We start from the raw sequence: 26937 nt of genomic DNA, 5'->3' as shown, positions 1-26937 counted from the left end.
CTTATTTAAACACCAATATTCGTAGGTACTTTATACGAGAGACATTGGTGTATAACATCTCCGCTGCGTAACTTGACTGTGCTTTTTCCTTCTTCCCAGAGGGATTTCAGTCTTGGATGTGGCGAGGGCTGACCTTTCTGCTCCCCTTCTTGTTCTTTGGGCATGTAAGTTGGACATCAGAGCTTTGTTCACCAGTGCATTGTCAGAAGATAAGGAGAAACGAAAGAGAGTGGTAGTTTGCTATTCATTGTAACACATGTAGCCAAGGTTGTCTGTTCAGCTTCATTCTTTCTATGAAGCTGCATTCCCCAGAACCCACTTGACCACTTCAGTCTGCTGAAATGGCTCCGCTACAACTGCTTATGCAATATCTGTTCTGCATTTGTTAAAAAAAAAAAAAAGATATTTAGTGTAGCAACAGCCACAGTTTGGAACTCCCTGCTTATTTACACCAGGCAAGCACTTTCACTGCACTCATTTTCATTTAGGTTTAAAATAATAATAATAATAATTTTTTACCAACCACCAAAACACAAACAGTGAAACCCCCCCCAGGCGGCTGATACATTGGGTATACAATATTCAACAATATACATATTCAATAATATTCAATATTTGATAATAACATATTCAAATCAACCATATGTACACTTTTCATTTAGGTAAGCCTACCCAGATATATGGTGTGCTGACAGGTGTTTTTATCTGGCTTTTAGCTCATCATTGATTTTATTTAGTTTCTAATGTTTAAAATAGTTTTTATTGATAATTTCATTTTTTAAATTATTTTTGTAATGGGTTAAGTTTTTTAGAATCAAGCAGTATATCAATTTTATAAAATAAAAATAACATACAACATAAGTACTGGCAGCGACCCAAAAACACATCACTAAAAGGACGTAACAGGGGCGGCGGGGTGTGCTTATACGCACTCTGGCAACACGTATGGGGCCTGGGAACAGAACTCCATGCGAAGTGGTCATTGACTGTCCTCCGCTGCAAGTACCTCCCCCTTGCATTGGCCTGTCCAATCAGACATCCATCTACAGTGGTGCCCCGCAAGACGAACGCCTCGCAAGACGAAAAACCCACTAGACGAAAGGGTTTTCCGTTTTGGAGGCGCTTTGCAAAACGAATTTCCCTATGGGCTTGCTTCGCAAGACGAAATGTCTTGCGAGTTTTTCCGACTTTTTTCCCCTCCCCCCCCCCTTTTTCTAAGCCGCTAAGCCACTAAAAGCCGCTAATCCGCTAAGCCGTCAATGGGCTTGCTTTGCAAGACGAAAAAAACGCTAGACGAAGAGAATCGTGGAATGGATTCTTTTCGTCTTGCGAGGCACCACTGTACTCTGATTGACAGTCACACCAGAGTTTCTTGCACAGAAGGCCTTTCCCATCAGCTGATCCTTCTTCCTCAGCCTTTGCCAACCTCCAGACATTTTGCACTTCAACCACCTCCCACCAGCCCCAGCCAGAAACCTCTGGAGGGCCCCCGTTTGGTAAAGGCTGTTCTAAGTGGAGCTGCCACAGATTGAGTCCAGAAGCAAAGCTGTTGCTCTGCCGCAGAGCTCTCTGTGGTTCTTCATTCTGACCAGTGTAAGAGGAAACTCACGTGAACATGATCCTCAGGCCCTTTGTTTGCTTCGGTGTCCTCTAGTGCTCATTTTAAGCAGATGCCAATTTAGGCATCTACGAGGTCTAAAATTAGTGCTTCTGGATCTTCGCTAAGAATAACTGCTTAGCTTTCTGCAAAGTTAGCAGATTCTTTCTTAAGTCTCCCTTTCTTCTTTCCCCTCCCTTTCCTTAAGTTTTGGCAGCTCTACAATGCTATCACACTTTTTGAACTGTCAAGACATAAGAAATGTAAAGAATGGCAAGTAAGTGTTTTTTCCCCTCAAGTACCAATCAAAATCTCGGCAAACGGGGAGGGGGGCATTGACTGAATCCCCTTATATCAGCAGGGAAAAGGTAGCAGATGGAGAAGATGAGAAAATAGCGATCCACATTTTACTACCCATGGATATCTTGTGTTACTGTGAAAGGGGCAAAGCCAACAGCTACCATGGCTCTGCTCTGCCTTCGCAGGTGGAGGCAGGAAGTGCCTATTCTGAATACTAGCTGCTGGAAGCCACGGTGGAAGGGGGGTACTCTGGTGTCTTGCATGTGAGGGATTCCCACAGGAATCTGGCTGACCACTGAGAGAACAGGATACTGGACTAGATGGGCCATTGGCCTGATCCAGCAGGTGGTTCTTAAGTTCTTATGTACTCATACAAGTGATCTTACAGTAGAGAAAGGAAGCTGTATGTGCCATTCTAGTAATGGCTGGTTCTCAATACACCTAGCTGCTTTAGCTGGCAGCTAATTCTTAATAGGGTTAACCTATTTAAGGGGTAGCCAACCTGGTGCCCTCTGGGTATTTTGGACTACAACTCCCATCATACCCAGCCAGCATGGCCCAGTGGTCAGGGATGATGGGAGTTTTAGTCCATAACCTCTGGAAGGCACCAGGTTGGCTACCCCTGGCCTGTTTCACCGTATCCTTATTGAGACAGCCTTAAAGCTTTTCCATTGGGCTGCTTTTGTCTCTAGTTAAAAAATGTCCTCATATAACATCTGCCAAGTGCATAGGTTTGAGTTTGATTTCTTTATTTTTCTCCTGGTCCCATCTAGGTTTTTGTGCTTGCACTCACATTTCTGGTGCTCTTCCTTGGAAACTTCCTCACCACCCTGAAAGTTGTGCACACTAAATTTCAGAAGAACAAAATGAAGAAATTGTGAAGACAGAAAGTCGTGCATGCTGGATGCTAGAACTTGGGGTCTGGTTTCATTTTTTCCTCTGCTGTGATTAGACTCATGTTCCAGACAGTCCTCCTGCTTCACCAGTGGCCCTGCAATAAGGGAGCCATGGAGGAAATTCCACCTGCGTTATACTGTGAAGTCTTCCTCATCAGACTTGCGAGTGCTTGCGCTCTCCAGCTGGTAACCGGACTATTTATATTTAATTTAATCCAAAGCCCCTCTGGCCTTTGCTGGGATATAGCCATGAGGTTGATCCATTCTAGGAAGAAGATGGATTCTCAGGAGAGAACAAAAAAGAGATGAACTATTCGGGAATAAAGCAAACTTTGATTAAATACTCTCTTTAAAGTTCCTGGTATTGGATCATGGTTGTCTCTCATGGGGCCAAGTGCTGAGTACTGCTTTTTTTCAGAGCCCATCTTGGAAGCTGATAAGGCAGCCTGGTTACCCCCCCCCCAATGTTTTGGACCACACTTCCCACTATCCCTGACCTTTGGTCATTCTGGCTGTGGTTGATGGGAGTTGTAGTCCAACAACAGCTAGAGGGCAGGGGGAGCCTATCTGTTGCTAGATCCCCCACCCGTTCTTCACTTGCAACCAACTTAAAATGTTTTCAGTGGGTGCATCTGTTTGGGGGCAGTGTGTGTGTGTGGGGGGGGTACTCTTCACTGTAACCTATTCCAGCTAGACTAGACACAGGAAGAAAACTTGACTGAAATCCAGTGGATGATACCCTAATTTGTCATTAGCGTTGTTGGCATGAAGGTTGAATGGATGTTTCAGCATTCAGATCTGTTGAGAAAGGGGGAGGAGGAAGAAGAGGTGGCAAATAAAGAGGAGCTGCCTCAATTCTTTCCCCTCACCGTCTCAGTTTGTGATACGTCAACAAACTATATACATGCAGTGCTGGCTCTGCCATGAGGCAAAGTGAGGCAGCTGCCTCAGGTGGCCAATGCTGGAGTCTATTCGGCTTCTATATGTGGGATGGGGAAGGGGGCGCCATCTTATCATTGAGCAGCAAGGACTGGCTCTGTATATATCCTTAGTTTAAAATGCATTTTAACGCTGGCTGTGGATGTTGCAAAAGGGTTGCGAGGTGAACACTGACAGCGTGGCTCCTTGGTCATTTTGCAAAAGTGCCAAACCATTGAGAACAGACAACTTGGAAGGTCATCTGATTAAGAAAGCAAGTTGCAAGGGGGAAAGTCCAAAGGAGCTGCTGGCGTGCATTTAGGGGCTTGTGGATAGGTTGGTAGGGCCAAAGTATACCCTCGGTGGGCAGGATGAGAAGGCACTGGTTAAATATCAGGCAGGGAGATGGAGGTGGGGGAGAGGAAGCAGGTCAATAGCAGAGCTGAAGGCTTCCTCCTCCAGGACATTTTCTCAGGAAATAGAATCTGCAGTGTATCATATTCTTTTTTTCAGCGTTGCTGTTGTTGTTGGCAGCCAGTTTTTAATGGGAGACATCTTTTGAACCGTGAGCCAGCAATATCAGCTTGGTTCAGTCCCACATAGGCAGAGGCACTGACCAGGTTTGTTAACTCTCTCCGTGGGTTTACAGAGGCCCTTGCACCCAATCTACTCTCCCCCATAGGGCTGTTTCATGGCTGCCATTATGGGAGTGGCTGTTCGAAGGCAGGAGTGGCAAAGCTATGACCCTCTCTGCCTGTTACTGCTTCCATCAGACCTGACCACTGATCATGCTGGCTGGGGCTTATGGGAGCTGGAGTCGACAACTTCTGGGGGCCCACAGGATGGTGCCCCCTCCACATCCCAAGGGAATCAACTCTACCAAAGAGCTGCTCCTTTTCCAGGTGGGTGGGTTAAGGAGCCCGTTGCCTGTGTCTGGTGTATAGTAGTTGGAGAGGGGAGAATATTGACAGAACGGTCTGATAGGAAATATTTAGGGGCTTGAGCGGTTCGCACATGTAGGGAACTTGGCCTAATTTCAGAAGCTCATGGCAAGCGGCCAGTTTCCCGCAGATGGGCCCACCTACTCCGATAGGTCAACCCCTGGTATCTCCAGATAGGGATGGGGAAAAACCTTGCCTGGAACCTGGAGAGCTGCTGCCAGTCAGTGTCAACAGTACTGAGCTCAAGGAGCTCTGTATTAATGATGTTCATACGTGGAGTGGGAGATCTGCCATGGCCACAGGAGTGTTTGAGGGTACCGTGAAAACAAAATAGGATGCAGTGACAAATGTATTTCACTTAGGGGTTGGCATTCTGGAAATGACATGTGAAAGCAGCATCAGAGAAAAAATCCTGGAAACCCCTTCAACTGACAGGCTGGTTCAGGAAAATATTTTGCTATGCCTTTTGCTGATAAGCTTCTGATAACTCTTTGCTCCAAAAGCAACTTTGTCCATTGCAAGAAGCCCAAATACTCCCTGTTCTTCCATGCCTGCTAGATATAATTAGCTGAATTCTGCTGACTGAAATCTTTTAACGAACTCTTCCCTGCACACGGTATAAACTGGGGCCGACTTTTGCCCTCTGGCACAATAATCTTATCCAGGATATTAAGTGACGCACCTGCTACAGCTTTACTCATTTCTTCTCCCTACCACCACCAGCCTTTCAGATTAATACAACTGTTTGTCGGTACACTGTATAAAGCCCCATTTCATATTCCAGTTAAAAGTTTTTGAAAAAGAAGGAAACCAAGGGAGAGTGAAGAATCCAAATTGGCTTTCAACTTAAGACAGCGCTGTATTTTTAGAAGGGCAATTTTGAGGTAGATAGTCAGTACAAAGTGAAATAAACAAAAGCAATTTCAAAAATTGGTATTTATGGTTTACAGAAGGTGGATTGCAAGAGTATCCTATGGGATGAGCCACGGGGTCCCCATACCTGTCCTAGACCATTCATTGAACCTGAGTAATCTGTTACTTAGCCACATAGGTTCTTTGATAGCTGGAATCTTGCTACAGCTTCTTCTGAAGGGTTTCCAATACGCCACAAGGTAAGGTTGTGGCCGCTGAAAAAACCACAGTATCTTTAATGTTGCCACCACAAAAAGGGTAGGAAATGAACTGTTTAATTCTGCAAATGTTACAGCTATTTTATCAGAGCAGAGACTGAGTTGTAGCCAATGTTAGTCCTGCTCGGAGTAGCTCAACTGAAGTTAATTCACATGACTAACTTGGATCCATTAGTTTCAGTAGGTCTGTACAGAGTAGAACATATATGGCTACAACCCATTATTTCTAGTTTGTTTTTGTTTGGTTGCTTTTTTTTTAAGCAAGCAAGAACTTGTGTATTTAAAAATGGCAAAAAGTTGGACCTACAATACCTTACCTTAATTGTTCCTCAACAAGTACATTTGAAACACCCTGGAAATTTCTTCCAGAATCTATATACAGAAGAGCTCGTTCCACAGTTAGCTAAAAGCTCAACCTTCAGAAGAGAAGGTGTAACAAAAAGGAGAACTTACAGCATGAAAACAAGTTGATTTTCTCATTAATATCCAAGTAAAGAGACGGGAGCAGTCAATTTAAAAGGTAAGGGGGAAGGGTTTAAAATACTGAAGAAACAGTCTTTTGTTTTTTGTAGTCTGAAAATACCAGATAACATCATAATATGGCACATGGCCTCGATTTTGTCTGACGCTTTGCCTTTTTGATAGCATTCAGTGCAATGTTAGCTGTTTCTCTAAAAACATCCTCAACATTTTCACGAAACTTGGCAGAGCACTCGAGGTAAATGTCTGCGTTCATCCGGCGACAAGCTTCTTCACCCTGAAAGGTAATAGTAACAAAAGGATTTCAGGAAGGAGTCAGGCCGAAGGTAAGCAACCAGAATAAGAAATATGCATTATTATTTTAACTGAGTTTTTATGTTAATAACAAACAGGGAGCTTGTGTGTCTGCTTGTTGCATATTTGCCTAGTTGTAGAACTGTTTTTGTTTGGTGCTTGCTGGCTGCAAATGTTACGTATTCTACTGCTGTAAACACCAAGAAGATAACACTCCTCTCTCTCTCTCTCTCTCTCTCTCTCTCTCTCTCTCTCTCACACACACACACACACACACACACACACACACATATATATATAGTTTACAGAGCTGTATTTACCTGAGTATAAGTGATTGGCTCCTGCTGAGCTGAGCGGAGTTTCCGTAGATGTTCTTTGTCCTTCCGAAGGTCTGTTTTGCAGCCCACAAGTACTATGGGGATTCCACGGCAGAAATGGTTCACCTCATGGGACCACTGGCAGAGAGAGATCAACGTGTTTAAACAGCTAGATGTGACAAACAAAACTGTAAATAGAGATGGAAACATTTCTGGTGCTGAGCCATGAGACACAGAGAGAAGGCAGATGTTCAAGGAGAATTTGTAAGGAACAAATATACAACCTGGTAAAAAAGCCATCAAAATAATAGTAAAATAGGACAGCAGATTTTTGTTCGCATTCATCTGTCTCAAGAGGCAGTGGAGTGTGTGTCTGGGGGTGAAGTCAAACCACTGCGCTAGCAGCCCTGAAGTGACCTCTCCAGGTTGCAAGCCTGGGCAGTGTGTATGGAGGTCCTGGGTTGCCCAGATGTCAAGACCCCCCTCTTGGCCTCACTGATGTGTTCCAAAGGAAAGTAGAATAATATATTTGACACCAGCTTGGCTGCAGGAGTTGCTGGAAAGAGTCGTACAAGATGTCATCCAACCACCTTAGGGACTCCAGATTTGTGGAGGGTTTACTCCTTAGCCTTTTCTTCTCCTGAAGCCGTCCCACAAGGCAGCAGAGGATCAGAGTTTTGCTTCTAGATGGGCTACCTTCCCAGGTTGAGGAGCCTTATCTGCCCAAACCAATGGCTTCAAGTTACAAGAAAGGAGATTCTGACTGAACATCAGCATGAACCTTCTGATGATAAGAGCTGTTTGACAATGAAATGCGCTCTCTCATAAAGTTGGTGCGCTAAATCCACCCCACTCTCACACACAAACAAATTCACTACAGCCACCCTAGGCCACCCCCAATCTCTCTCGCCACCAAGGAAATATAACAAGCAAATAGTAAAAGAACCCACACAAATGACGCTGACACAAAACCCCACACATACACTAAGTAGAAGAATAGAAGCATTGCCACCCGACCCCACCTCACTCACCATTTTCCCCTCCCCCTCTTTCCCCCTTTTCTTCCTGATGTAACACTAATGTCTCTCAACAAATGAAACTGATCTGTAGAAACCGCAACTGGAAAAAAGAGACATTGCACATACTTTTGTAAACTAAGAAACCTTTAATAAAAATATTTTTTTAAAAAAAGCAAGTAGCCAAATTACTGACTGCAGAACCAGCTACAACAAAGGTCTCTTACCTTAATTAATACATTATCAAAGCTAGTAGGGTTCATGACATCATAGCATATTAAGACCACATTGGTACTCTGGTATGAAAGTGGTCGTAGGCGATCATAATCCTCCTGCCCTGAAAGAGAGGGGAAGTAAATAGCTCTTTTTTTAACTCTAAGGGATAGTAACAAATATCATAAAGCAGGAAGTGGCATCATAATTAATCCTCCCTGTGGCTTTTGCCACTGATCTTCACCTACTGAACCGGCACCACCTATTTTTATTTTATTTTCTTCCTGCAGGCATTTTAATTGTAGTTTGATTATATAGTTTTAACCAATTTTTGTTTTTGTATTGTACCTTTGCAAACCATTTAGAGACTATTGCAGTTAAGCTGTATAAAAAAACTGTTTAAATAGAATAGATAAACCTGAAAATGAGCAGTTGGGGCTTTACAAACTTAAGGTGATACAAACGCATGACAGGTAAGGCAATCAATGTCTGCTGGTCACAGTGGCTGCATACTACCTCTAGTACTGGAGGTGGTTGGAGAGCCCTGTTCTCGCGTCCCAATTGCGGGCTTCCCAGAGGCATCAGGTTGGCCACTGTGGTAACAGGATGCTGGACTAGATGGGCCATAGGCCTGACCCAGCAGAGCTTCTCTTGTGTTCCTAAACCAGATTAACTGACTCAAGTATAACCTGGGAATATTGTTTGTAGGGAATGGGTGGAGTGTTACAGAGCTGTAAGGCAATGTAATCTTCAGAAAACTACAGTTCCCTGGGTTCCCTAGGGGTAACAATGACTAAGGTGGGTGTAGCCTACAGAAAACTTGAATGAGTAAAAGGAAACTCTTCTTTCTTGAATGGAGTCAAAATACAAATAAATTGTATTCTTTACTAAGCTCCCCCTTATGGTAGTCTAAAAATGCTGCCCAAGGAGCGTCTAGATCAGGGGTAGGCAACCTAAGGCCCAGGGGCCAGATGTGGCCCAATTGCCTTCTCAATCCGGCCCACGGACGGTCTGGGAATCAGCTTGTTTTTTACATGAGTAGAATGTGTCCTTTTATTTAAAATGCATCTCTGGGTTATTTGTGGGGCATAGGAATTCATTCATTTCCCCCCCCAAAATATAGTCCGGCCTACCACATGGTCTGAGGGACAGTGCAGCGGCCCACGGCTAGAAAAGGTTGCTGACCCCTGCCCTAGATTGTAGGGGAAGCTAGGAGGTACGGTAACTGCCTCATGTAATTATTCCTCAGCTGCCCTGAATGATTTAACATGTGATATCACTGTGATGTCAAACACAGAAGACAACTTCTGTTGGCCAACCACTGACAGTGGCAAATTACTGTAGAAATTGAACCTGTATGTGTTGTGTTGGATCAGTTGAGGCTATCCTAAGATTTCCAGACAGTGAAATCTTCTTCTTCTTCTTCTTCTTCTTCTTCTTCTTCTTCTTCTTCTTCTTCTTCTCATTTATTTATTTATACATACATACATACATACATACATACATACATACATACATACCCCGCCCATCTGGCTGGGTCCCCCCAGCCACTCTGGGCGGCTTCCCACAAAACACTAAAATGCAATAACCTATTAAACATTAAAAGCTTCCCTAAACAGGTCTGTCTTCAGATGTCTTCTAAAAGTTTGGTAGTTATTTTTCTCTTTGACATCTGGTGGGAGAGTGTTCCAGCAATTAAAGGAGGGGAGGAGGAAAACATTCACCAGGTATGTTATTTCCTTTGTGTTCCTGTGAAGCTCTGAAAGTTGCAAATCCACAGGGCGGGGGTGTGTCCACTGCTGAGTCTCCGCAGAACAACAGTATGCACAAAATACAGGCAAAATTGCAGCGGTGCCCATGTGCACTTGTGATAGTCATTTGGGGATTTAAGATGTGGGACGGGGAAGCTGCAGCCTTCCAGATGAGATGAGACTACAAATCCCATCACCCCCAATGATAAGAAATGGTGGAAGCTGGAGTACAGCATCCCCTGAAAGGCCACATGTTCCACATCCTCTGCTTAGAACCAGCTTTTCTGAAGTTCCCTTTGCCTGGTTGTCTGAAGGTAGTTCTCACCCTCCACAAGACCCACAAATTGCCCTGCAGAGTCAACCAAGAGAAAAGTGAATTCTGCAGAGAGCATAAATGGGTCCCTCATGCCTCTTCTCTTTTCTTGTCCTCCCCATTCCAGACCTTTGCATAATAATTGAGGTGGGGATGGGGAATTCCAGCAACATAAATCAAGCAAAGCAAAGCACTTTCTTGCTTGCTCTCCCCCACTCCTGTGACTAATACTTTGCCTTCCTTGATTTTCAGATATGCACATAGCACAGAGCCTTTATTTCCACCTTGATTAAGCCCCAAGTTATGTCTGCCATGCCATGCTGTATTAGCTTACTCAGCAGGAAAGCAAAGGTCAGACGATATAAACATGTAATCTGTGAAAATTGCACAACTCTGAATTAATACACTGTTACAGTAGGAGGTAAATAGCATAGCACAGCCTTTCCCAACCTGGTGTCCTCCAGGTGTTTTGGTCTACAAGCCCAATCTGCCACAGCCAGTGGACACCAAGTGGGAGAAGGCTCACATTTCGGGAGAAACGAGATTGGTCAAGACCATCCTCCTTCCAGCTATTGGCAAACACTGCGAAAGCTGCCCTAAGGGTGTCATTTGTTAGGTGTTACTAAAAATGCTTCTGTCTGCCTTTCTATGCATGCGGTCTGCAGCAGTAGTTCCTTTTGTGGAGCTCGTTAGGTGGCCTTTGGGAAGCCACTGCCTCTCTGCCTCAGTTCTCTCATTTGCAAGTATGAAAATACTTGGCAGGGCTGTTGAAAGGTTTACTGAGAAAAAGCAAAACTCTTTGAACACTCAGAACAGAGCTGTACAAAATGCCAAGGTTAGCAGTGAGAGGCTGAGAGCTCATGGGGTTTTACCTTGGTGGGGTCTGTGTGGCTGTCTGCTTGTTTTTAGAGGCTATGCATGGGCATCCCAAGCTCCACCAAGCCCCACCCAGGTAATTGGCCCAGTAGATCAGGGTATAAGCTGAGTAGAAGCAGACTCTGTGTGCAGCAGCAACTCCCACACCACCACTTTAGGTCATTGGCCTCACAGCAGCAAGAGGTGCAAAGATGATGGTGAGAAGAGATAAAGCTTGACACATAGGCCAGAGATCTTGGTGCACAGAGTTGTTTGTGACAGTCCTAGATTATTAGCACACATATGCGCCACTCATTCATTCTCGCTTTCTGTGAGGTCTGGGTAAAAGCTGGATCCAGAAGAATTAAAACAGAGCTCATGGACTTGCATTATATTACACAGGGTCTTGCCAGAACCCATAAAATTCAAGTTTGTACACTGCACAGTAAAAATTGCAGATCCAGTGCATGCCAGCACCACACAAACATTAAGGTATGGAGCTTCATGATTTTGACATAGGATGACCACTGGAACATGGGCTTTGCACCAAGGAAATCCTCAGTGGTGCCACCGTGACTGTGAGAACCCTGTTAGTTTCCCCAGCCATTCATCATCTCCCACCAGCCCTCTCTTGATCTCTTTTCAGCCACAGCAGGAAATAATTGATGTTGTGCTGATACATGCTTGGGGGGGGGGGAGATTACCTGCAGTGTCGTATAAGTGTAGGATCACTTCTTTTTTGCCCAGAGTGATGCTGGTGGTGTATTTCTCAAATACTGAAGGTGCATATTGCTGTCAATGAAAGGGAAGCACAGTGCTGTTTGTAAATATTGTGATGTTCCACACAAACCTGTTCCTGCTTAGCTTAATGAGCAAGGTACTTTAAAGTTCATATTTTCCTTCTTTTTTTGCAAAAGTTAATAATAATAATATTATTATTATTATTATTATTATTATTATTATTATTTATACCCCGCCCTCCCTGGCCAAAACCAGGCTCAGAGCAGCTAACAACAGATGTATAACACATTAACATAAAATCAGGCAATCAATTAAAACACATCTTAAAATCAGATCAGGATCAGAATAAAATCCAATCAGATGGCAACTCTCAGATTAGGGTTGGGGACCTTAAATACTCACCAGGCCCAACTGTTTGTGCTAAACTTATATGGGTCTGTGAGGGATAAAAATCCCATCCAGATTTTTAAACCATAGTAACTGAGTTTCTGAAAATAATATGCTGCATGTGTCTGTTTTTTCTCAACAGATCCTCAGCATCACTCTTGAGGATATAACTTGGGTGTTTAGGTTTAGGAATCACACATCCATGGCACTGAAATGGAGCTGATTTCTAGACCAAAGTACCCCTCCTGCCAAGATAAACAGCAGCTTTCTCCAGTTGGCCTGCAGGGAGAACAAGAAGTTGAGCAGAGGAGCATGCGCTCAAAGGGGAGGCGGAGGTGGCTGCTTCCTATGGACTAAAATAGAGCCACACATACACAGGGGCTAAGCGAGTTTGCATCCCGCATGGCGTTCCTCTTCCTTTATTTGGCATAAGCCTTGGCTGCAGGCCATAGCATGGTACACTGGTTCTGCCTCTTTAATCTCAGCCTTTACATACCTTATTGATCTCTGTTCTGCAGATACCGTCTTATCAAGAGGTCAATTCCACACAATGCAGGAATTGAGCCTTTAGTGTTGTGGCACCTGCCCTTTGGAATTCCCTCCCATTGAACACCAGACACACACAGTCTCAGTTGTTTCAGCACCAACTGAAGAATTTCCTGTTTCAATAAGGCTTTTAAGTTGAGATCTTTCTCAGTCTGCCTCTGCACTGGAATTGTTTTTAATGTTTTTGTCCTATCGCTTATTGTTTGCTGCCCTGGGCTCCTTTGGAAGGAAAGGTGGAGTATACATATAATAAATAAATAAATAAGCTGGGAATTCAGCATAACCCCCTTCACACACTTTATGGCCTCCAGGATCTTTATCCTCATTCACCTATTGTTCCCATCGGGTCTTTTTAACACACTGACATTTGCCAAAATATCTGGAGGGGATTGGGTTGGAAAAGGTTGCTAAGCAGATTTAAAGGTAAGGTAAAGGTACCCCCTGCCCGTACGGGCCAGTCGTGTCCGACTCTAGGGTTGTGCGCCCATCTCACTTAAGAGGCCGGGGGCCAGCGCTGTCCAGAGACACTTCTGGGTCACTTGGCCAGTGTGACGAAGCTGCTCTGGCGAGCCAGAACCAGCGCAGCACACGGAAACGCCGTTTACCTTCCCACTGTAAAGCGGTACCTATTTATCTACTTGCACTTAAGGGTGCTTTCAAACTGCTAGGTGGGCAGGAGCTGGGACCGAAAGACGGGAGCTCACCCCGCCGCGGGGATTCGAACCGCCGACCATGCGATTGGCAAGCCCTGGGCACTGAGGTTTTACCCACAGCGCCACCCGCGTTCCTAAGCAGATTTACTTGTGACTAAATTTCATTGGGTTCAATAGGCCTGAGAAGTTTTCATTGCATTTTGTGAAAGACACATAGCAAGACTTTCTGGGTATTTGCTGATGGAGTGAATTTTGAACTTGAAATTACTATTCTATTACTATCGGGACCTCCTTCAACCCACCAAATTGTGCAATAGTGACTTTTATTGCAGAAACCATTATTTATGTAGCTTGCAAACTGGCACAGTATGTCCTCAGGGTGGGGAAGCAGTGCTGGGAAGGGTTTTGTGACATCTGAAAATTACTGTAACGCCTGTACGCAACTCTAACCTTCAAATGTGCTAACAGCTAAAGCTATGACAGGAAGGACGTCATCTGCACATCCTGCCACTATGTGGTTTAGATATGAGTTGAAGAGTTTCTTGAGACCAATTCTAGCAGAAAACCCCCAACTTATACTGAAAGCTGCAATTCTGGCTGCCATCCTATGCAATAGCCTTTGCCAGCCTGGTACTCTCTAGTTGTTTCTCATGGGGCGGATAGCACTTGTAGTCCAAATCAGCTGCAGAACATCAGGTTGGCAAAGACCGATATACTAGACTAACTGCCCTAACACAAGCTATTTAACTGCTCTGTTTAAGGGATTTTCCCATCTGAAACAAGCCTTCAAAAGCCAACCCAACAAATATGGGTGATGGAAAGGTTACATTTGGGGCTCTTAGTTTTTTAAAATGAATGTTATGAACATTCTCTCTGTTTTATATACGTTATAAAATGAGATTAAAAAATATATTTACAAACAAAGATTAAGAGCACCTCAGAGATTGAAGCAGAGTGTAAAATGAAGGTAGGTAATGCAGCCACAAAGCCATAAAGATGAGAGGGCAACCAGTTGATCAAAACCCAGGACAGGGAGAAAATATAACTTGGGAAAGTGACCTGGTGGAAGTAACATCTACTCCAGGAAACATTAGAAGCAGTTGCTGCACATGTAAAAGGCCCACTCTTTCAGAGTGAGTGCACAGGATGTGGAAATGTTTGTAATATTAGAAGAAATTGCCCAGCTAAAGAAACTCAGTGCAGGAAGAATTTTTTTAAAAAATTAGCATTTTACTATCGCATGGGAGATTCTTTTCGGTATTTGCCACTTGCAATTGTAAGTGCTATTGAGATTGTTCAAAGAAAAGTGACACGTCTCAGAGATGCAAAAGGTGTCATTGTTGTAAATGGATGACATCCATGGCACTTTATGCAGTAGACCATGACAAAACACTGGCCGCCATCTTTCAGACTCAAGCTAAAAAAGTATAAAAAGAATCCACCACATCCTTATTTGGGGGACCAGAACAAGAAAGGTCATTATTTCCAGTGGCCCAATCTCAAGAGTATAATGAGGCTCACAAACCCACTACAGTTGGTGCTGATGTATCTGTAGTCATGAACAAGGTGGAGGGCAATGACAACTACATGGTGCAGAATGGATGTTGAATTGTGCAACTTAATTTTTCCTTAATAGAAGAGACCTTCCCATGAAGCTCCACAACGGCCACTGACACTTGTGAGTGAAAAGGACGTAAAGATGTACTCGGCTTGCATTCCTGCTGTGCAGACTCCTCTGCCAACAGATGAAAATATGCCGTGACCTGCCATCTAATAAACAATTAAAAAAAAACAGGCTTCACCAGATCCATGGAGATCCAGGCCTTTAAGAAGTCTTGCTTACGTTAGAAAATATCAGGATGTCTTAAACACCTCTGAAATACTTAAGAGATGACTAGAAAACACTTTGCAGACTATGGAGCTCTGTGTCGTTGTGCCACAATCTAATGGCATCAGGGTCTAACCAGATGCCATAAGCAAACCAAGCTGACAAGTATGGTGGGCTGGCATTGGAAACATACAGAACTCTAATCCTGTGGGCATGAGGGATCTACTTCTATGCTTGTTCCAATCTACCTGAATTGTGTTGGGATGGAGGGTCTAGTGAAGAGGGAGTTTACAGCGGTACTGTAGTTACAGTACCTCGGGTTAAGAACCCAATTAGTTCCGGAGGTCCGTTCTTAACCTAAAACTGTTCTTAACCTGAAGCACCACTTTAGCTAATGGGGCCTCCCGTTGCCATCGCGCCACCGGAGCACGATTTCTGTTCTCATCCTGAAGCAAAGTTCTTAACCCGAGGTACTATTTCTGGCTTAGCGGAGTCTGTAACCTGAAGCGTCTGTAACCCGAGGTACCACTGTATTTGTTGCTAACCCTGAAGAATGATTTCCAGAGAAGACTGACTTTGGGCAGGTGTCTAGGATGTGAGATTTTAGGTCAAGGGATACATCTTAGTGCTACACAGCTTTTGTGAGGAAGGGGCCCACTTTCTCTTTTTCCACAGGTGTTTGGGCTGGCGAATTGCGGATATTCTCAACTTTTAATCAGTCTCCTAATCTCTTTTATTCTCTCCCCTCCACCCCCTCTTTTGGTGGCCTGGGTTTTTTATCTTTTTGGTAACCCTCTTTGAGGGTGAAATGTATTGATTGCAATATAAATATTGGATATACGTGTTTACTTTTTTATTAAACTCAAGATTTTTGGTTGGTGAAGTGGGGGGGGGGGGAGAGATGTGTGTGGAATTTAATGCTTCCTTTCTCTTAGAACATCTTGTCATACATTCTGCTCTTCCTCACCCGCTTCTCAGGGCAGCTTTTTCACTTTGCTAAATGACAAACGCTGGGTTTGGATTTTTTTTAAAAAAACTTTTTCTAATACATGCCCTCTCTCCCTTGCCCGCCCAACGGTGAACTTGCAGCCCATCCATCCTGGCCTTTGGGCAGCTGGGTAAGGTAGCCCTCCCCCCTCGCCAGACCCTAATGGAAGGTTCCACCTCTCACTTTTCCTGCTATTGGCCCCGTGGGCGAGACCTGCCTGGTCCAAACGGTTCTCTCGTGGGGGGGAGGGGGGTTCTGGCGGAAAGTTCTGGAACCCGAGAGGGAGAAAAGGCGGGAAGGGCGAGCGGGCTGCGATTGGCTGAGGGAGGCCCCCTACTACTCACCTCAGGGAAGGCGCCTTCAGCGAAGACCAGGAGCAGGGATGTTTTCCCGCAGCCCCCGTCGCCCACCACCACCACCTTCAGCTCTTTCTTCTTCTTCCTCCTCCCACCCTCCGCAGGCGGGCGCTCGCCTTCCTCCGAGTCCCCGCCTGGCACGGAGCAGTTACCTTCGGCCATGGGGCGGCTTCTCACGCCGCACCCCTTGGGAGCGCGGGAGGGAAGGGGCGCCTCTCTGAGGGAAGGGCAGCCCGGCGGCGGAGCCCCTCCGTCCGTCCGTCCCTCGCTCCCTCCCTCAGCCCGGCAATGACAGAAGCCGGCACCGCCGTCCTTCCTGCCGGCTCGGAAGACAGAGGAAGAGGCGAAGGATGCGGTCAGGCGCCCTCGGCGCTTCTGCGGGGCGGCCTCTCCCTCAGCGCAGCTCTTGCCTCAACCGCTAAAAACACACACATTAGCAGCAACCCCAAACACACACACACACACATGGAAAAAGTTTTATTGTTGGTGGTGTGACATTGCGGCCCCAAATGCTCACAGGAAAAAACGCCAGCAAGGCAAAAGTCTCCGCTCCCGAGGAGCTTACAGTGTAAATGCGACTTTGGAGAGATGGAGGTGAGCGGTAAGCGGCATTTCACTTTAAAATGTATGCCCACATACCTGGAAGCCCATTTGTTTTTAGCCCATTTGTTTTAGTGTGGAATTTGTTTTTAGCTAGCGGCAGCACTTTTAACATGCTCAGAGTAACTAACGTGGAATTTTTAATTTTTTTCCCAAAAATAACATACAATTACTGTAGTCAAACATTTTCCAATATACGTTTCCTTAGTAATCGACTTCCCTTCCATGGTTTCCTCAAAATTATCTATTGCTGCTGCATATTATAATTAAGCTATACCTTTCCCCCCTCCAATTTATTCTCAGAATAACAGTAACTGTTGAGCTTACACCAAACCTACTAGAGTTTTAACATCTTTACATGAATATTTTTAATAACCTACAAACATTACCCAATCCTCCTTGAAGGCTATCTCATCTTGTCTCATCTTAATTTTACTAGTTAAGTTTACTAATTCAGCATGTTCCATAAATTTCAACTGCCACCCCTCTTTTATAGGTACTGCATCCTCCCACCATTTGGGGGCATATAGCACTCTCACTGCAGTAGTTGCATGCAGAAATAAATTCCTTTGAGTCTTTGGTATATCTGGTCCAGTTATCCCTAGGAGAAAAGCTGGGGGTTTTTTTCGGGGGGGGGGAGTCCTCTTAAATATTTTTTTTTATCTCATTAAGTTATCATCTCCCCAAATCCCTTAGCTATTCTGCAAGTCCACTGCATACGAGATATGATAAAGAAACCTTTTGTTTCTTTACATTTCCAACACGTACCTGATTCTGACTATACATCTTTGCTAGCTTCCTTGGTGTAAAGTACCATCTATAAATCATTTTAATTTGTGGAACTGTTTGACCACAGTATGTAATGATGACAACTAGCACAGTTAGCTTTCAATAAGGATTAAGATAAATTTCATTGAGGTCTGTCTGTGACTGTTAGATGTTTATCTAAACTAAGGTAACTGGTGACTCCACCTTGCTTGATCTGATCTGCATTAGAGACCACTTGAAAACCCCATGTGTGCCACCTTGAGCTCCATAGAAAGGTGGGCTATAAATGTATGAACTCAAGTAAATTCATTGTTTAGTGTGGCAAGAGAGTGGATCTGGGATTAAAACAGGATGGGTCTCTCTTTGTGCTTATTTGTGAGAACCACTCACCAGGCTTGCTCTGCTTTGAAAACAGGTTCATATTTGGGGAGGTGATATACAAGGGACTTAGTATCCCTATATGTGTTTCTCTGTAAAATTAACTTTACCCCTTTGGAAGAGTTCCTCACAAATCCAAATATTCTGAATCTCTAACTGCACACGATAATAATATAAATAGGGGAAGTTGTTAACACTGAAATATTATGTAATGGCTACAGAAAAAATAGACCCTAGTTCTGAAAACACAAATTGCAGATTTCAGAAACATTGGTTGGCAGCTACCTTTGGAAGCTGTCCAGACTTGTACTCTTGAAATAATAGGCAGGCGGGAAGGGGGGCAATAGGAATCACACTTCTTATGAAGCTGCACCACCCAACAGAGTGTAAAATTAATGGTGCACATTTACATTCTCCATGTGTGTTAGCCACTTTTTGTTCACACCATTAAAATGCCAATGTGTCAATATATTTTTTATTTCTTCAGCAACAGAAGGTAACATAACTTTGACAAAGCACCAACCATTCTGTAGCTCCTCAAACTTCCACAGGGGGTCACTTAGGAACCTATTCAGTTATGTGGTGGGTAGTTGGGATCATAAACAGTAGTGATCCAAACTAGCGCTACTGAAAACCCAGATGTATGTTGTCTCATTTCTCAGTATAGGAATTTCTAACATGCTGTTTCTGCAATATCTGCAGTGTTTGAGGCAATTTAATTTTATTAAACCACATAATAATTGGTAAGTTCCAGGATGCAGTTGGTCAGAATGCATGAGATTTTTTCCTACTCAAGAAGGCTAGTTAGTACCCAGTATGAAGGCATTCAAAACTCACCTGTTCCAGAAGGCTTTAGACCTAATTGGAACACATTTAATTGTGTACATTCCCTTGCTTTCTTGAAATTTTTGTTATTGCTTGCATTTTAGTATTTAAAGGTTGACTTTATTGTTAACTTTCTTTGATCCTATTAATGCAGAAAGCTAGGATATAAATATTTTAATAATAGAAAAATAATTAAGGTTTTGCGTTAGAGGATCACTCATTAGGCAGAATTGGAGCTGCAACCTTTTTATCGATTTTAAAACTGCTTAATTTATTAAAAAGGCACCCCAGGTGAATTGAGGAACTTAAAAAGTCTATGTTTTTCATATAACTATTTATGAAAACTGTTGAAAGTCAACTGCTTAGAACGCATTTAATCACTTGTCTAAAGAAAGATTGGTTGATAGGATGGCACCATAGAAACATGCCCTCCCTTCAAGTCTCACACCAGGGAAGGGGTCTTCTGGGATGGCATCTATCAAATAAGTCTTCTTAAACAGATGAATTAAGTGAATTCTGAGCCACCCAGTTTGCTGTGCTGGAGGCAGTCTGGATGGGCAGTGGCGTAGCGTGGGGGGTGCAGGGGGGGCCAGCCGCACCAGGCGCAACATCTGGGGGTTAGGGAAATCCACGGGTTAGGGGGCGCAAATCCACGGGTTAGGGGGCGCAAATTATTTGCCTTGCCCCGGGTGCTGTGGATGGGGCAGAGGTGTCCCTTAACCCAGCCCTGCCTGGCTTCATATGTGTATTGTACTTGATTTACTCTGCATCACTGGCAGCTCCATGTATGAACAGACTCCACTGATAAGATACTGCATTTTATGGGGACAGCAGATTGACATTTTGATCACTGGTGCTGAAAGTGCTGAATTAATCATGTTATTAACTTGATGCTGTAGTCACAATCTGATGAAGATACATTGTGAATAAGCGCATATGTGTTCTCTGAATCACAACAATTTAACAGCAAAGGTGGTAAATGCAAGCAGCAAGGTATTCTAGCCACAATCCAGAGTCTTATGTGTTGCTTATACAGTTGCAAGTGACATTTTTCAACCCCAATTGCAAATCTGGTTTATTATCAAAATTTACGGACTTTCAGCTGTTTGCAATGAGCAAATCAAACAAAAGCAATTGAAATAGCTCAACACAACGGATGCTTCAAGTGGTTTCCCCAAATTGAGCTGAAAATGCAACTTATAGTGGCTTCTCCACTCCCACTATTATTCAACCCCCTGAATAGAATCCCTCACAACAGCATAAATATAACAGCATAAATGTCTCAAGCACACCTGATGCAACTAATCAAGGGCTTGATTAGTTGCACAAGCTGTGTGCGAGCTGTAACACATGAAATACCCAAGCTGGCTAGGGGTTTGCAGAGTGTCAAATTTGGCTGCCTGCTAGAAATATGGCTAAGTAAAGACAATGGTCCAAGAAGGTAAGAGAAGAGATCACCACCCTTCACAAACAAGAAGCAGGATACAAAAAGATAGTAAAGGCACTCCATGTTCATATAGACCAGGGGTAGGCAACCTAAGGCCGATGGGCCACAAGCAGCCCATGGGAGTCATTTAACCGGCCCATGAGCTGCCCCCAAACCAAGCTGCCCACTCAGTGAGTCCCCGCGCGCTGCACTAAACCTGCGCACCACAGGGACTTGCTTTCATGGTGCCGAAAATGAGCGTGTCATGGTGTCTGAGCAGAAGCCGGAAATTGCTGACCCAAAAGCACAAGAAAAGTTGGTTCCAATATGCTCAAAATCATATAAATAAGCCACAGTAGTTTTGAGGCTCTGTTCTGTGAAGCGATGAAACAAAATGGGAACTTTTCGGCCCCATGGATCAGCCCTATGTCGAGGAAGAATGAAGCATTTGTTGAAAAGAACATTGCCTACAATGAAGCATGGTGGTGACTTGGGGATGCTCTAGGGCTACTTTGCATCCTCTGGCACTGAAAACTTGCAGTATGTGGAAGGCAGGATAGATTCATTGAAGTTTCAGGAAATCCTAGGAGGAAACATCATGCTGTCTGTGAGAAAGTTGAAGCTTGGGCATCAGTGGACCTTCCAACAGGACAATGATCCCAAGCATACCTCAAATTCCACCAAGGCTTGGTTGCAGAAGAAGTCTTGGAAGGTTCTACAGTGGCCATTACAGTCACCTGACTTGAACCCCATAGTAAACGTCTGGAGAGATTTGAGGAAGGCAGCTGCAGCACGCAAACCCAAGAATATTACTGAACTGGAGGCCAATGCTCATGAGGAATGGGCTCAGACACCTTATGAGCGCTGCCAGAAGCTGCTGTCTGCTATGCATCTCGTTTGCAGCAGCAAAAGGCTGCTCTACTAAGTAATAAAGATGCTTGTCATGAAGGGGTTGAATAATAGTGAGACTGAATAAATCAGTGTAAAGTTGCAATTTAGCTTAATTTGGGGAAACCATTTGAAGCGTCCATTGTGTTGAGCTATTTCAATTGCTTTTTGATTTGCTCATTGCAAACAGCTGAAAGTCTGTAAATTTTGATAATAAACCAAATTTGCAATGAGGTTGAATAATTTCAATTGCAACTGTATGCGTATCAGGTCGTATACCTACACACACTTTCAAAAAGGTTTGTTAATTACTCCAGTGCTGTTTTTCTAGAAAAAGAGGTGCCAGAACTCACCGTGAACACCTCCCTTGTTCTCTTACAATGGCAATGGTGCCCACCTGAGAGGTGCCGGAACTGAGTTCCAGTGAGTTTTGGCTGGGAAAAAAGCCCAGCCTATTACTAATAAAATCCTGCCTAATATGAAATAACGCAGCACTTCTCTCCTTAACAGATAAAACGTTAGGGGTTTGCATGTTCTGCTTCTACATGCAATCTGCCATTCTTTAAAACCCTGATATTTTATCTCTCATTTTAAAAGTTTAGACTTGCATGGTTTTCTAGTATATAATTTATACTTCTCTCTGCTTGATTGTGCCACTAGATGGCCTTCTAGATCTGAACAAAAACACCCAAACTCATATACAGGTAGCTGTAGTCTATTTTGACAGGAAAATGAATACCAAAAAAAGGTAGTACCTGGGCAAAGGAGCATGTTAATTGTCCAGAAAGAGCAAAGGGCCAGAATCCAAAGTACTATGTACTTTTCCAGTGGGGCTTTAGACCTGTTTTTCTTGAAGAACTGCTCCACAAGCAGCATGCAAATCAGTTGGTTCCAAATCAGTAAATCAGTAGGCAGGGGGTTCCAAAACTAGCTTATAGTATTTGCCAGAAATCTATTTGGCACACATAAGTCTGCCGTTTGGATTCCAGTAACAGCAAAGAGATGGAAAGTAAAATGAGTAACACTTCTCTCTTTTTTTGCCTCACCATTTGGAGTTTTTATAGAGAAATATTTAGTACAGGCATAAGTAATTTTTTTCCAGTACAGTATCATGTATCATTCATTTCTTATAAACTAAAGAGGGTCAAATGCTATAGTGGTGGTGGGCTGCAATTTGCTGAGGACCCAAGATAAGTAAAGGGCCCATTTTCCTACCAGAACCACCATTCACTTTGCAGACAGCATGTAGAAATGAATGAAACTATTCAGCTAGGACCGGGAGACCCGAGTTCAAATCTCAATGCATCTGTGCTCAGTACGTGATATTCGCCAAGTCACTCTCAGTCTAAGACCCTGGGAGAAAAAGTGTAAGACAGAGCCTACCACCCCTTTGATCCTCATAACCCTGTATGGAAGCTTAGGCAGAGAGTGACTGGGTTTGAACTCAGGTCTCCCAGTCCTAGTTAAACATTTTGATCTGTATCACATTACATGCAAAGTGTTGTGGTGCTAGTAGGGCAATGGGCCATTTACTCATGTTGGGTCCTCAGCCAATACAGCCCACCACCATTATAGTAGCTGACCTAATTTTATTTATATATAAGGAAATTTGCAAACTTCAGCTGGTGAATCTGCTGCACTTTTTATTCAATATTGGTAATATGGAGACCAAATTCATGATGTTCACTTACCCTTGTTTTTGAGAAGCATTTTTTAAAGGAGTGATATTTTAAAATACTCAGGAGGTTACAGTCATATGTACACTTAAGTGTGAACTCAGTGGCATCACTTCCAGAGCAAACAGAGACATCAGCCTGCACAGATGCAACCTTCAGAAATATTTTTTGTACTTAGGTATGAAATAAAGAAATGCAAGATTCCTAATATCTGCCTTAAAATATTTGGTCATTGTTTTTTCAACTCCTAAAGCATGAAGCTATAATGTTGGATTTTTGAAACAACAAGTTCTTAGAATTGGAATTTAGAGCCCCCAAATCTATTTTTATAGATAGGCTTTTAGTTACAAAACCTAAAGTGCTCCAATTTTGAGTTCTGCATAGGGGCTAGAATCCTACATGTACTATCTATGTAGTATGTAGTAGTTGGTTTCAGAGGAAAATACTTGTCTTCAAAACCGGCAAAATAAAAGTTTAAATGTTTTATTTGCTCTTCATAATAAATAAGACATCAATATAATCCAGATCTCATTCAAAATAGAGGGGAAGGACTTCCCTTAGTGTCAATCTAGAATAAATTTACGAATTACGATGCAAATTATGATATTGCACATATAATCATGAAAACTAATAGAAACCTAGCCTTCAATAACAATATATTTATAACCCTCATCCCTCCTTTACTCTTACAGTACTCTCGAAACAGCATATTTTGGCACAAGTCGACTTACAGGCAGCGTAAGTACATAAGGCCTTCTGATTTGTAAAAAAAAAACCAAAAACTCCAAAGCTAAACTCTAGTTATTCAACTTGCATTGCTCCACTGTTGTGTTACATGTAACCAAAATATATTGGAGGTTCATTATACTGTACATGTATGAAGGAGATAACTGACGCAGCCATCAGGTCTATTCTAAATAATAGTTCACGAGAGACTAGTTTTTATGTGATTTTGTTCCATCCTGTTCTTCCAACTTTGCAGCTTTAGGACAGCCATGAGTCCACTGCTGAAAGTCTAGTCCTTTTCACCATCTCCATAGGGTTAGTGGAAAGGCACCAAAGTTAATACCACTTGATACTAACCATAGAGTCAATTAAGTCTGTGAGGCAATTCAAGAGTAAAATATTTTTATTAGAAAAATGGGGGAAGAATACAAGAAGCTGTAGAAATCCCATTTGGTTATGTTGCTACAACTATTTTCATTCAGAGTCAGGATAGGCAGCACCCGGCTTACACAGAGGTTGTGTTCCAAGGCACCACACGTGTCAATGAAATCACACATAATTGAAACCAATTGAAAATGCCTGCAAACATCTGTCTTTATGACATTTCTGGATCAGTTCTAGGTTCGGTGTGATGCATGGTAGGGCTGGGTGATATCTGGTCTTCAACACTGCAATATATCACCAGCTGAACATCACAATATATATCACAATGCCTGAAATAAGGATGGAGTTATGTAGAGGCATTGGCTGGCTTCACTGTTTTTTATGCATCATGATTTTTGCAGGTACCTGCTCTTGTGATTCACTGCCCCCTTCATGAGGCAGGGGAGAGCTGAGCTGGCAAGAGTTAACAGGGGCTGCAGGAATCAAGAGAAGCATTGGCTGGCTTCAAAGTTTTTCCCACATTGTGATTTTTGTATCACACACACATATCATGATTTGCAATATACTGCCAGGTCAAAAATTATGAAACGGATATCATATGGATTTCAAACCAGTTTTGGACAATATATTGATATATCACTCAGCCCTAATACATGGTTGCACACATACTGAATGTGTGTAAATGGGGGCTGCCTGTATCATGTCACGCTGGCTTCCATTCCGTTAAAGTAACACCATTCAATCATTAACCCATATTAGGAAAATTCAAATGTTGCGCAAATCATACCAATAGTACAAGTAGTATGATTTTTCTTCTTCCATACCAGCTGGTTCCTTCAGCTGAATTTCCCACATCTTTTCTATTGGATACACAAAGTTGGGTCACTATTAGAATCAGCTTCCAATAGTAGAAGAAATGGTCCTAACAATTAAGATATTTAGTCAGGCCCTAAAATCATAGTATTAATACATACAGGTATTATAATATGCTACTTCCAATGAGAACTAAACAACATGAGAAACATTTGTTTCAAGGTAGTGCTAATAGAGGGACGCAGGTGGCGCTGTGGGTTAAAGCCTCAGCGCCTAGGACTTGCCGATCGAAAGGTCGGCGGTTCGAATCCCTGCGGCGGGGTGCGCTCCCGCTGCTCGGTCCCAGCGCCTGCCAACCTAGCAGTTCGAAAGCACCTCCGGGTGCAAGTAGATAAATAGGGACCGCTTACCAGCGGGAAGGTAAACGGCGTTTCCGTGTGCGGCTCTGGCTTGCCAGAGCAGCGATGTCACGCTGGCCACGTGACCCGGAAGTGTCTCCGGACAGCGCTGGCCCCTGGCCTCTTAAGTGAGATGGGCGCACAACCCCAGAGTCTGTCAAGACTGGCCCGTACGGGCAGGGGTACCTTTACCTTTAGTGCTAATAGAGCACACAGGAAATGAGCTGTGGCCTCTATCATAAAGCATGTAAGAGCAGGGCCCCAAGTTTCCTGTGTTACATTAAGCAATCTGGATCACACTACTTCCTCATTTATTGCTTACATGTCACAAGATGACATTCTTCTAAAGCAGGCATTCTGAAGCAAGTGTGTGTGATTTTACCACTCAGTATTTTCAGTCTTACACAGGTTTTTCCAAGCTACAAATACACAGGTGTTTATGCAAAGAAGTTTCCTAACACTGATTTTAAAAGGGAAGGAAGGACTTGCTCACAAAGAAGCAAGTAATTATCCAAGGGTAGGGTGGCCCAAATGGTGACTGTATTCTCCACTTATTTCAGAAAATGTAGTGCAAACTAAAAAGATTGAAAGCAGACAAAGAGTCAAAATCTAAACATTTACATAATTTTTGAGCAGAATGATGTAAAATTCAGCTCCTCCCACCCCCAAGTTTGTGTTGTCAAGCTACTGTGCTACAGTGATAAAAGCCATACTAGTAAGAGTTCCCTTGTAAGGCATTGTGTAATCTCAGCCCTATTTGCAACTCATAAGAACAGGTGGTCTTCTGTACCAGAATAAGATCTACCTCCTTCTCACAGTGGCTAACCAGATGCATGAAGGAAGCCTAGGAAGGCCTAGCATCATGATCACTGGCTTCCAATCAATCTTGTTTGCATTTACTGACATATTTAGTGTTGCTTACACTGTAACACTTTGCTTGGAGGTATGTATTGGTGATTGTATAGGCAGTTGTGTATGGTCCCAGGAAGGAATAGAATATATTAAGGCTGCCCAGTGTGGCTTGTGCAACCCAGTCAGATGGGTGGGGTATTATTATTATTATTAGTATTATTATTATCAGCTATTCCTCTTTAGGATCTGCTATGCAGCTAGATGCATGCCAGCCATCCTAGTCTGGTGTTGGGTGTTACCATATGCCAGGTCTGTACAGTATAAGCCAGCAACTGTCCATGATTTGATTGTGGATAAGTAGGCCAACCTGGAATCATTATTGAGTCTTAGGTAGACAAACAGGGATCTAGTATTCACATAGCTTTGTCCCTTCAAATACTTGTTGCAGCACTTGTCCACTCCCCTCTCCCCACTGTGATGCAGAGTGAATGACACCCCCAAACTTACAGAATCTGAAGGATAGTTGAATACTCATGGGGATTTTCTGGTTGACATGGCACTCATATTAACACTGGTATTGCTTTCGTCAGATTCATCAATAAAATTGCTGAGTGTCCTTGCCAACTGCAGAGCCCATAGGGCTTCCTTGTATTCCAGTGAACTATGGGCAGTGAAGCAGGAAG

The 26937-nt window shown here is 43.4% G+C and overlaps 3 protein-coding genes and 1 long non-coding RNA gene across 9 annotated transcripts in view; 3 read left to right on the top strand and 1 right to left on the bottom strand.

Moving 5' to 3' along the window:
- The window catches only part of TMEM120B (transmembrane protein 120B), a 29920-nt gene extending 26786 nt beyond the window's left edge, over window positions 1–3134 (top strand). The window contains exons 10-12 of the mRNA XM_079957050.1: window positions 100–164; window positions 1806–1874; window positions 2671–3134. Coding sequence (XP_079813176.1) covers window positions 100–164; window positions 1806–1874; window positions 2671–2778 — 242 coding nt within the window. The 3' untranslated portion in view covers window positions 2779–3134. The remainder of the gene's footprint in view (window positions 1–99; window positions 165–1805; window positions 1875–2670) is intronic.
- The window catches only part of LOC307205073, a 448154-nt gene that overhangs the window by 332079 nt on the left and 89138 nt on the right, over window positions 1–26937 (top strand). The gene's annotated exons all lie outside the window — the stretch shown is intronic.
- Window positions 5574–26937, bottom strand: part of RHOF (ras homolog family member F, filopodia associated) — a 31394-nt gene continuing 10030 nt past the window's right edge. For 2 of the 3 annotated variants that reach the window (XM_079957162.1, XM_079957164.1), the window contains exons 4-7: window positions 11726–11813; window positions 8117–8226; window positions 6877–7011; window positions 5574–6539 (exon numbers count right to left, since the gene is read on the bottom strand). In XM_079957162.1, coding sequence (XP_079813288.1) covers window positions 6375–6539; window positions 6877–7011; window positions 8117–8226; window positions 11726–11813 — 498 coding nt within the window. In that variant the 3' untranslated portion in view covers window positions 5574–6374. Of the gene's footprint in view, window positions 6540–6876; window positions 7012–8116; window positions 8227–11725; window positions 11814–16508; window positions 16780–26937 lie in introns of those variants that run through there. The other variant, XM_079957163.1, reaches the window with a different exon arrangement.
- Window positions 17094–26937, top strand: part of SETD1B (SET domain containing 1B, histone lysine methyltransferase) — a 69000-nt gene continuing 59156 nt past the window's right edge. The window contains exons 1-2 of one of the 3 annotated variants that reach the window (XM_079956301.1): window positions 17094–17114; window positions 23774–23819. In XM_079956301.1, coding sequence (XP_079812427.1) covers window positions 17109–17114; window positions 23774–23819 — 52 coding nt within the window. In that variant the 5' untranslated portion in view covers window positions 17094–17108. Of the gene's footprint in view, window positions 17115–22753; window positions 23820–26937 lie in introns of those variants that run through there. The other 2 variants (XM_079956297.1, XM_079956298.1) reach the window with 2 other exon arrangements.

The sequence above is a fragment of the Podarcis cretensis genome (genome assembly GCF_951804945.1).
Source record: "Podarcis cretensis genome assembly, chromosome: 16".
NCBI lineage: Eukaryota > Metazoa > Chordata > Lepidosauria > Squamata > Lacertidae > Podarcis > Podarcis cretensis.
The sequence above is the reverse complement of the archived record's forward strand: the minus strand, read 5'-3'. Positions and strand labels throughout refer to the sequence as shown.